This window comes from Electrophorus electricus, chromosome 13, assembly GCF_041902795.1.
Source record: "Electrophorus electricus isolate QZ-2024a chromosome 13, ASM4190279v1, whole genome shotgun sequence".
Classification (NCBI taxonomy): Eukaryota; Metazoa; Chordata; class Actinopteri; order Gymnotiformes; family Gymnotidae; genus Electrophorus; species Electrophorus electricus.
The window spans coordinates 16,701,920-16,713,298 of NC_137509.1; the positions used below are offsets into that span (position 1 = coordinate 16,701,920).

General features: G+C 37.4%; 1 protein-coding gene across 2 annotated transcripts; it reads left to right on the top strand.

Moving 5' to 3' along the window:
• The first annotated feature begins 5,232 nt into the window (after positions 1–5,232).
• Positions 5,233–10,094, top strand: klhl6 (kelch-like family member 6). 2 transcript variants are annotated; one of them, XM_081695236.1, is made up of 8 exons: positions 5,233–5,639; positions 5,791–5,956; positions 6,934–7,383; positions 7,769–8,006; positions 8,362–8,564; positions 8,693–8,906; positions 9,068–9,377; positions 9,470–10,094. In XM_081695236.1, the coding sequence occupies exons 1-7, from the start codon at positions 5,368–5,370 to the stop codon at positions 9,367–9,369; spliced, it is 1,845 nt and encodes a 614-aa protein (XP_081551362.1). In that variant the 5' UTR covers positions 5,233–5,367; the 3' UTR covers positions 9,370–9,377; positions 9,470–10,094. The 2 variants fall into 2 exon arrangements, with proteins under 2 accessions (XP_081551362.1, XP_026869845.2); XM_027014044.3 differs by having other exon boundaries at positions 9,068–10,094.
• The last annotated feature ends 1,285 nt before the right edge of the window (positions 10,095–11,379 follow it).

The following is an 11,379-nucleotide window of genomic DNA, read 5'->3' on the forward strand; positions in this document are numbered from 1 at the left end:
GAGATGTGGGATTTTGCAGGGGTAAAAAGACAAGTCATAACAAAATCAAGATGCCAGGCAGAAATAAATTTATTCAGGAGGTAAGATCATTTGCAAAGCACTGGAGGCAAGTAGGTGAAAGGAAAGGGTATATTGCCAAGAGAGTTTGAAGAGTAGGTTGGACAGTGGGTAGGTGAACGTTCTGATTATAAATTATTTGTGGAGACTGGGATGTTAAAGCATATTTTGTTGGCATGTGAGGTTACGTTGGCACAGCAATGTTACCCATGGAGGCATTATTAGTTGCTTAGTTCCTTAGCATGTTTATTTGATAATAAGCACATAGAGGGTAACTCTGCTCCCATTGCCAGTTGTATAGAAATTAGGTTTGTGTGAGAGGTAGTAGAGTGGACAGCAAGTACTGGCTACTGGCTATGTTAGTATATGGGGAGCATGATAAGAGTAAGATTATTAACACTAACACTGGAATATCTCTTTCCAACCATGGAGAACTTAACTTTCATAGGTGATTACTTTTGCACCTTGTGCATAATGGCAACTAAACCCAACAAAAAGCTACCAAGATGAGACTGGTCCAAAGAGGATAAAAAGACTAAAGGTCAGTGTACTCCAATCTACAACCATCCTATGAGCAGATGACGCAGCACTTCTAGGTCTCTGGATAAGTGATTCTGCTAAATGCCAAAAAAGTAATGTGAAAAATGTAAAGGCATGTGAAAAGAGAAGCAAAGAAAAATTAAAGATATTCTGTCAAAGCTGTCGGTCAGCATTTTAACATTAGTTGTATAATTCTAGCAGTTGTGTAGGCTAGCGTTATCGAGAAAGTGATATATTACAAAGTACATTATATGCATATAACGGTTACCTAACGCAAAAATCCCATCGTGGTGTCACTTGCTCTGTCTTCAAAATGAAGACACTTCTTCCAAAAAAAAAAAAAAGGACAATCACAAAGTCAGACAGACCCAGATTCAGGTGGGGGAAGAGCCAAGGTGACTATACAGAATGAGCAGGAAGAGTGGGATGAATGGTCAGTTGGAAAAACTGGAGGCCAGTGAGGGAAAAGTTGAAGCTGAGTGTATCCACAAGCACAGCACCATCGGGTTTATGTTCATTAGATTTATTAGTCAGTGTGACATCTGTAAATATATGTAGATTTGTGACATCCATTGAATATTTTGATGTATATAAAACTGATGTGATGTTTGCTGTAGAATTACTTTGCTATAGAAAATGTGTGGGCTTTTTAATTTTTTTTTTAATTAATTTTTTTTTTTTTTACTTCATGCAGAATTTGGAAAATGTGTCTAAGAACTCTGATGGCAGATAGAAGGAGGGGTGTCAAGGCAGCCTGATACAATAGCCACCCCTGGTTCCAATATTTAAAAAATTCTGACTGTGTATTGCTTTGCATGTAGACATTGTAATCCTCACAAAAGCTCAGAGACATTATTTGACTCAGCAGCTGGATTCAGCAATTAAAAGAAGGTGCCTTACAAAGAGAGGGAATTTACAATTCATGCAAGGTCTGGAGTGGCACAAACAAGAAATGACTGCATGGAAAGAAAACTGTAAAATAAAGAAATAAATAAATCATTCAACACTCTTATATGCCCTAAAGAACGGTTTAAATAAAATCAGGACTATATTAAAAAATAGTTAAAGTTCCACTATTTACAGCCAAGCAGAACATTGTATAAAGGGGACACAATGAGTCTACACATTAATTATTTCAATTCTAAATAATAGCTAAGCATGACAAACTGAAAAAAAAATTCCATTCATAGTGCAAAATAAACAAGCAAAGTATTTTTATAATAAGGTTCTGAGTTGTTTGGTAAACATGACTCCAACAAAAATTGTAGAAGAAATGAAAGACAATGAGGTCTTTTAGCATCATGGCCAATGAGACCAAAGATGTTATAAAAATATATAAATATATCTTTAGTACTCAGGTCCTCTTTCAACTGAGCTATCCATAAGAGTATGCTCCAGTTTGAATTTGCTTCCAGCAGGGCTTTCTCACAAAATTATACACATTTTAGAAAGTCATGGTCTTGAATACAAAGATGACCTAGTAGGCTAAGCAAACAAAGGGAGCTTCTGTTATGAGTGGCAAGTACTTGGGTGTCCAGACACCCATTAAAGAGCAAGCAACTTTTACATCCACTGTAGTGCATACTGTCTTAATTTAGTTTCAGTGGGCACTGTTCCTGAGGTAGAGAAATTCTCCTTTCTAGAAGGATTGTGTTCACATCTGAATCATATTTGCATCAAAAATGGCTCAGTATCAAAAAGGAGATGTATGAAGGTGCACTCAGAGAGCTCCAAAGATTAACTGATATTCTCTGGGCATTTCAGTATATTGCTCTACATAACTATTTATTAAGTGAATCCTTCATAAGATTGCCCAAGAACACAATGATGACAGATCTGCTAACTATGCAATAGGTCTTCTTGCACAGTTAAGTTTATAATTCATTGTTTATCTGCTTGGAGAAAAACATCTGTCAGATATGCTCTTAACCTCTTAAAGGCTGTTTAAAGGCTGAACTTGCTGGCCACTGTGTGCTCACTACTATGGGTCAAAACAGATCAGATTTAAAAGTAGACAGTGTTTTCATACAGCCTATTTCAACTGTTTTAGATCGGATGCTCACTGTGCTTATCCGACTGTTATCCAGCAGAAATTGAGACATAATGAAAAGTATCCAACTCTAAATCCCCAAAGTGATTAACTTCTCAAAGAGGATGCTCTATATAAAATTGAGATCTTAGGACATTAACTACATCAGTTCAGAAGAATTTTACAAAGGAAAATACAGACGTGCATGCAAAGACCCTCTAATTTTGTAAAGCTGGCATCATTCATTGTCATAATAAAGACATTTTTTGGAGCTCTTTAAACTGTGCAGATTAGCTGTTTCAGTGCCAGTTAGTGCAGATTCTTCTGAGAAGTTTATCTGCATTAAACCTGGTAAAAACTATTGGGTAAAAATTTGGGTCTACTGAATACTGAATGAAGGAGGGCAAAGGCCTTGAGCCTGCAAAGCACAGTACTGTATCCTTATTCACAGGCTTCTTCCTATTATTTTTTGCCCTTGTTCTCCTTCTTCTTATTATTCCAGTGTCAATAACTCAAGAACTGCTTAACAAAGAACCTTTGTTGCACATGTGTTGTAAATGGCACAACAGCTATAATTTTCTTTGTGCTTTTTACAACATTAAACAAAAACAAATCTTTTTTTAATCCTAGATTTATAGTGAGCCATTATGAATCATAATCAGGTTGAAACTGGCTTGAACCAGTTCTTTACTGTCACATGCACGTCAGCAGCTTAGTGGCTACACAGTGTCCTGGTTAGTTAACTATTAAAAGAATAAGCGTTACTAAGTTAAGCCAAAAACTAGGTGTGTTATGTCCTATGCAGGTGTGTTGTTGTAGTGAATGCTCTGTGTATTTCAGGTCCATTCCAGTTTCTCCACTTATTCCAGACCATTCCATTCTCCCTGCTCACTCCACTACAGAGTCTGTGCCGCCTCTTGAGTATAATGAGCCGTGCTATAAAAGGACCTCCCCAAAAGAAGACAAGGAGACATCTTCTTGTGCTCCCTTGCTGATGTACTTGTGATACTTTGTTGCATTCCCTGCGTTTGCTTGTTGTAGTTTGGTTAGAGAACCGTCTGGCTGAATTACCTGAGTTGACCCTTTTTCTAAATCACTGCTTTGTGCTGTTGACTTGTCCTTTTTGGCTCTCTGCTGTTGTAGATTTGTAAATAGTCTATGTTGGTGTTTGGGGGTTTGGGGTTGTTTATCTGAATTTTGGTTAAAGAGTTAGTGTATTACTGTTTTCATTTTCTGGTAGATTAGTTAGTGTTTTCCTTTCATAGTGCCATTTTGTTTTTATTGACCTTGCTCACTCCTGAAGGTATACCAGTTATATATGTAAATGTGTATAATACAATGAGCAATTATCTCATTTTGTGGTCTCTTCTTGCTTCCTCATTTACTATATGCACCAAAAGGCTGGCACAGAGTATGTATGATACGTGTTAATGTTTGTAATGTATGCCTAAGTTAAATATATCATAATAGTTGCAACATTTAAGATCAAGTTTGCCCTTTCATTTCAATCTATATTTCAAAATGTAAAGTCACTTAATGGTTGCATTATATGCAGAAAAGATCCCTGCCATACTTCTGTTTAAAAAAAAAAAAAAAAAAAAAAAAAAACTTTAGCTGGACCACCAGCAGCAGCCACTAAATTTCTAGGGAACGTTTAGTCTCATCAGCACAAGCTGTATATTTACAGTTGTTTCCTAACAAAGTACATTTGTTGCTACTCTTTGCACATATTTATAATTGGGGTGTGCTTGTCAGGCTACTTGACTCTCTGATTAGGGGTGAAAGGTTGAGATTTATTTCATAAATCAGTGAATTTACCAATTCTTTTACTCAAAGCAGTCCTTGACTGCTGATAGCACTAGGCAGTAGGCACAAAGATCCCTCATTTTTAATTTTGTGCTGCTCACCATTGTTTACGAGGGAGTGGTAATGCACACAGCAGCGAGCCTCTGAAGCCTTATTCCTGAGCAGTTTTGATTGGTATGTATCACAACATTCTTCCAGTCTTGGACTGAGGTGTCCTGTAGTAACCAAGATGATGTTAGGTAGCTTATTTGTATTCATAAATTTTATTCAGGGTTTTTATTTAGTTACTGAAGTATTTATGGGTTTTTTTGTTTGTTTGTTTGTTTGTTGGCTTTTGCTTTACCTAAAAATCAGACACCATAAGCAGAAACTTTGATGTCAGATTTTATGTGGAGGCTTGCAAAGGATATAGAGCCTGAGATACAATACATCAAAACCTGTTTTAGACTCACTAGATTTATTAAACTGCTTTAGTATATTTCCAAAGTGAAAGGATAAGTACATGTGATTCATTTGTTCTTGGGACAAAGCTGTAAATATTTAACAATACAATGAATTTCAATACAATGATTTCATTTAATTGCTAAGACTAGATTATGTCCCCATTAAGGCCATGTGTATGAACAATATTGTAATTCATAGTGTAATCACCACGTCCAAATGTTCAAGGCTAAGAAATAATCAAAAGATACCCAAAACAGAACAGTCCCACCTGCCTCTAAATTTTACAGGCAGATTGGAGAAGTTTCAAAGCTTCCTGTTTTTGCACGTGACCTCAGTTCAGAAAACAGGAAGTCTGTTCTGAAGCTGTTATATCCTGACATTCAATCATGCTCTTCTACTTTTTATACTTCATTTGTGTTTTCTACTTGTTTTCTACTTGAACACTTGAGAGAAGACATTTTTTTCTGCCAGTCACCGCTTCAGAATGAACCATGGGGGAATCTCTGGAGAAGAGCTCAGACAGGCTTCATTGTGTAGAGAGGGAAACATCTGGATGGGCCCTGGGTATGCTGGAGGCATTGAGTCAGAGGGAGCTGGAAGATGGCAGTGTGATAATTAATGACACGGGACTCTCTGAACAGCTTCAGAGTGGACTCCAGAGTCTTCGGCTGGAGGGCTGCCTCACAGATGTCACCCTCCATGTACAAGGCCAAAACTTCCCCTGCCACAGAGCTGTAATGGCTGCTGCCAGTTTGTATTTCAGGTGAGCCACAATGTTTCTCAGGAAAACTATGTGTTCTTTCAGTGTGTAGTTCTCATTCATTATTACTACATATTTTGTCAAATGTAATATTGAGATTTCTGTCATAATTACTATCTGCAGAAGTTGAGCTGTTTTACTTTATGATTTTTAGAGCAATGTTTTGTAATGATCTACGAGAGAAACATGAAGAGAGTGTAAATATTAAGGGAATCAGTGCAGAATATATGAAGATCCTTCTAGACTACACATACACTAGCAAAATGCACATCACCAAGGACAATGTCCAGAAAATACTTGAAGCTGCCAGCCTTTTCCAGGTCAGTACTATCACAAGTAGAAATAATTGTCAATTAAACTGTGACAGAAATGGGAACAGTCTACACCTCATTTTACAATTTCCACAGTAACAGAACCTTTATATATTCTGAAGGAGGAGGGAGTTTGGGAGGTCATATTCACACCAGTAAATATGGCTTTAAGAAAGATGAACAATGGTTTCCAGTAACAACTCCCTGGGCTAGTTGTGGGCAATTACATTATTAGTTATTTTTGACACACATTTAAACAGTCAAAAATGACTACAAAACATTGTAGTTACACGTCCACATAAGGTGCACACACATTTCAGCTCAGGCATTTCAGTAGCAGACAGGGAAGTGAAACAAACCTTGTTTGTTCAGAGAAAATATTTCCATTTCAGGGTGTTATAGAAAGTAGCTGAACAGGTGCAGGGTGGGGTCACAATACAACCAGGAAACTTCCAATTTATAGCTCCTTATAGACACAATTAGGTGTTTTGCATGTTGCATGTTTTTAACATATTACAGTTTGACTTTTTCCAAGAACAAATATTCTACATTTGCACATTGCAATAATATGTTTTGTTTTTTCTTTTACACAGAATACAGTCTACCAAACAGATTTTAAGACAGTTATTTTTATAGCTGCTTGCTGGTTCTTATATTTAGAATTTCAGACCTGGAACTCTGCTATTTTGAATTCCCTGATTGTGCAAATAGCTACAGTCTCAGAATCCATAAAACCATAGACTTTACATGGAAAAATTCATTTTTTAAAAACAGATAAGTTTTTTTTTTTTTCAGAGGAGAACTGGAGGGCATGTACTAACACATTTAATGCCCCATAATGCTCCATGTTTTCATTTTATCCCTACTGTGATGCATAATGTTTAATTCAGTAGAGGATCCAAATATAGCCAAAGGCAGTCAAGTATACTGTGGTACATGTATGCTACAGGAAGCAACATAATAACACATTCACTTATTCACTACAGTTCCAACGAGTGGTAAACGCTTGCGCCAGTTACCTTGCTGAGGCCCTCTGTCCAGATAATTGTGTGGGAATTCTACGCTTGGCTGATGCCCATTCATTAGTGGATTTAAAGGAGCATGTGCACAACTACATCCGCCAGAACTTTTCTCAGGTTGCAGTGCATGACGAGGTGCTGGAACTGCCAACAGATGTGCTGGTTAGCCTGATCCAGCAGGATGATCTGAGCGTGACGGAGGAGGAGCAGGTCTTTGAGGTGGTAATGCGCTGGGTAAGGGCAAATGAGATGGACAGGGTGCCTCTGCTGCCCTTTGTCCTCACTCATGTGCGGCTGCCACTGCTGGATCCCTGGTACTTTGTGGAGAAGGTGGAAGGAGACCCCTTGATCCGGGGCTGTGCAGATGTGTTCCCATTACTACAAGAGGCTCGTGTTTATCACCTGTCAGGAAGCGAGGTTAGTTTTTAATGGCAAATCCACTGTTAAATCTATAAATTGTCATTGGAGTTCAGTGACCACACTGATACAAAAATATCATTTACATAAACCACCTTTGAGATGCTTTCCTATGAAGAAATTTCAGGCAGAACTGAAATTGGTGACCTTTAAAGCATAGTAGCTAGTAGCTATGGGTTGAAGTTATTAAATGTGTCAGATTTGGTCATTTTTACCTTAAACACTAGAATTACGCCTATTGCTGTAAAGTGCTGAAAGCCTGTTCACATTTTCTCTGACCCAAATTTAGTAGTACAAATAGCTAACAATCATGGAAAGAATAGGAATATGGTATGTGCACATTCTGCTGTAAATATCATTAACTTTCCCAATGATTTGGTTAAAGGTGATTTCAGAGCGTACCAAACCCAGGGTGCAGGAATTTCAGTCCGAAGTGTTTATGATTATTGGAGGCTGCACAAAAGATGAGAGATTTGTGTCAGAGGTGACATGTCTAGACCCGCTGCGCAGAAGTCGACTAGAAGTGGCCAAGCTGCCAAACACAGAGATGGAGTCGGAGAGTGACAACAAGAAGTGGGTGGAATTTGCATGCGTCACTTTTCGAAATGAAGTGTACCTGTCAGGTAAGTGGACTTTAATTTTGCCTAATATGGTTAGACATAGCACTCTGATGTTTTCAAATATTCTAAGCATGATGAAACAAAGCACATAGTGTTACAAGATAGTATAAGATAAGCTAAAAATTAACTGCTGGGCAGACCATAATTTTCTTTTCCTGTGTAAAACTGAATAATTATGAAAATAGTTAATTACTAACCTCAAAATTTTAAATAAATTGAATTTATTTAAGCATTAATTGATTTGATATTTACTAAAATGTATGTATTATCAGTAGCCTTGTCTATAAGCTACAAGTATAAGTCTTTACCTATGTGGAGAGCCAACACTGACAGCTCTTATTCACAATCAATCTGGCAGGTGGTAAAGAAACTCAGCATGACGTGTGGAAGTACAACGCTTCCCTTAACAAATGGATTCAGATTGAGTATATGAATACTGGGCGCTGGAGACACAAAATGGCTGTTTTGGGAGGAAAGATTTATGCATTGGGAGGATTTGATGGCATTCAAAGGCTCAAATGCGTGGAAGCTTATGATCCCTTTCATAACTGTTGGACAAAGGTAGATTCCACTTTTATGACTCTTACTAAACGTAACTTAAGTATTTAAGAAAGCATTTCAGAACAAATGTGTAATGGAGTATTTATAAGATGTGGAAGCTCAATGAAATCTGTGTACCCACCTTCCAGGCTACATCACTTTTGCTGAGTGTAAGCTCCTTTTCTGCCACCAGTTATGGCAGATGCATCTATGTGATAGGAGGTGGGCCCAATGGAAAACTTGCTACAAACAGTTTGCAGTGCTTTGAACAGCCAGCCAACAAATGGACCCTCAAAAATCCAATGCCTATTGAAGCCAAGTGTACAAATGCTGTAACCTTCAGGGACTCCATCTTTGTAGCTGGTTGGTAATTTAAGATCATCTTTACTTTTACTGGGTAGACAAGAATTTTGGCTTAGAATGTTGTTTTTTTCAGCTATTAGATCACCTCAAGCAGACACAAGTGGGGGGATGTTATCAGCAGGATGTAATAGGATTTAAGATTCTCTATCTCTGTTTTAAAGGTGGGGCAATGAAGGCACTGTTTTCCTACAGCCCTGACCGAGATATCTGGACACTGGTCACCCCACTGGGCTGTGAGAGAGCCAGTTGTGGCATTGCCGCCTGCAATAACAAGCTGTTTATCACTGGTGGCAGGGATGACAAGAATGAAGTGATTGCCACTGTACTGTGCTGGGACCCACAAGCCAAGAGACTAACAGAGGAGTGTGTGTTGCCACGTGGGGTGTCCCACCATGGGAGTGTGACACTCAGGAAATCCTATACACACATGCGCAAGATGCCACCAGGAACAATACCTGAATGATAGTTTTGGTGTGATTATGCTGCTCTAGATAGAAAACTCCAGATACAAATGTTTGTGAAAATGTTTGACTGCCATCTGGACTGATTAATTTCATCACCAGGTCTGCTTCTCGATGAGGTGCCTTCCAGTTGTTGGCTTCCCCAGGATTCCAGTGGCAACAGCATGAGAATTGGTGACCCAATCACCCAACAGGGTACTCACCTGCTGGTCAGGATTCCACTGACTAACTCAGCATTATGTTACACTCCTTGGTGTGTTCATTTGGGGTCATTCAAGCCATCCAGAATTGAACTGGAGGTCTAGGACAGGGAGGCAATGTTGCAAGGTGATACAACACATTGACATGAATGTTAAGACAAGGGCTTTTAAAAAAAAATCTACGGTCACATGCACCTTCAGAAGGGCTTTTGGAATCATTTCTCCTTTTTTGTTGACTTGCCACATATATGATTTTTTTTTAGTTTTCACTTCCCTTGGAGAAGCAGATTTTTAAATTTCCTTTACATTGACAAGAATGAGAGAAAGTTAATATGTGGATGAATGTCCCAGTTAACATTTGAGCCATTGCAATGAAAAAACACATATCAGCCATTTCCCCTCTTTGTTTAATCAGTTATTTAAGTTTTTGATTTTGTACATCCTTTACATGAAGGATTACATATGCTTTATATAGACATACTTTATTCATGTGGACATATAAAAATAAAACTTCCAATAATGCTTTAGATTATTGCAGAAGAACAGTATATGAATACTTTTGGTTTTTGGTTGCAAGTTTAAACTCTCTCATAGGGATTCTGGAGAGAAGCCAACAATGCCAGTAAGGTCCCTGGTGTTCTTGCTCTTGGCCTCCTCCAAAGACACCTTTCATTTCTCAAACTCTTTCTTAAGATGCTCAAAATCTGGTTGAAACAGAAGGTAAACATCACTGTACAGAAACTAACAAAAAATAGTAAACTATCCCCAACACACACACACACAAACAGTAGGCAGAAACAAACTTTTAGAACATTATTAGGTTAAAATTCAATATATTTTTCATATCTACTGTACAGTTTGCAGAAAAAATTACCTTTTTATATTAAAACAAAAAAATATATATTAAAATTGATTAAAGCTTCAGTGTGTTGAATCAGATTTCTCTGATGTCTGACTTAGTTACTCTAAGCAAAAGGAACCAATGGGGTCATGAGGAGAGAGGACTCTGAAGTACAAATAGCCCTGCAGTTAGAATGAGGCTTACCAGAGATTGTGGTTCAATATAAAAAAAAATAAACAACAAAAAAAATAAAATAAAAAATAAAAAAAGCTAAAATCATGGAAAGTAGGTAGAAAAGATCAATAAAATGTTATGTTCCCAAGCCCTATTGGATATTTTATATATATATATAAAATGTACATTTTTTTCAGGCTATAAACTACCAGCAAAATAAACAATAAAAATCTAAAAATTGATTAATTCTGCCCAAAACAAGTTTAAAGCATACCCTCCTACAATTCTAGAAATGTTTAAACCTTAAATTTAATAAATGAAAATTAAGATGTCTTAAGACTTTTTATGGCTTCACAAGGACCCTTTAGCCGCTTATAAACCACTGAAGTGAAACCATGAGGAAACAAAATCATTGTTTTGTTGACCTAAATGTTTCAGTTTAGGTTTTTTTTTTATTATTATTTACTCACAGTAATATCATTTATCATGTATATGAACAAGTCTTAACTGGGCTACAGGCTTTTTACGGACATGCTGCTATATCACAAATCTTGTCCCCTTCACTATATAAGATCACTACATGGGGTGTAAATAGTGACGCTCTAGTGCACTACAAGCTTAGCAGAATCTAGAGCTTTGCTTAAGTGGGAGTGAAACACAAAGTAAACACCAATGGTAGCTGGAAAAAAGCATGTGCGTTTGTTTCAACCCCTTCCCCATTTAAGTATTTATTTGATTAAATCTTTCAGACACATTTTGATGGAGTATACCATAATTAATATCACTATTGCCTAAAA

What these genes read in the sequence shown, in the direction of transcription:
- klhl6 (XM_027014044.3), top strand. Translation starts at nt 5,368, where the DNA reads ATGGGGGAATCTCTGGAGAAGAGCTCAGACAGGCTTCATTGTGTAGAG. An exon ending in AAGCTGCCAGCCTTTTCCAG is followed by an intron (nt 5,957 to 6,933) that starts GTCAGTACTATC and finishes TATTCACTACAG; the next exon opens with TTCCAACGAGTGGTAAACGC. An exon ending in TTCATAACTGTTGGACAAAG is followed by an intron (nt 8,565 to 8,692) that starts GTAGATTCCACT and finishes CCCACCTTCCAG; the next exon opens with GCTACATCACTTTTGCTGAG.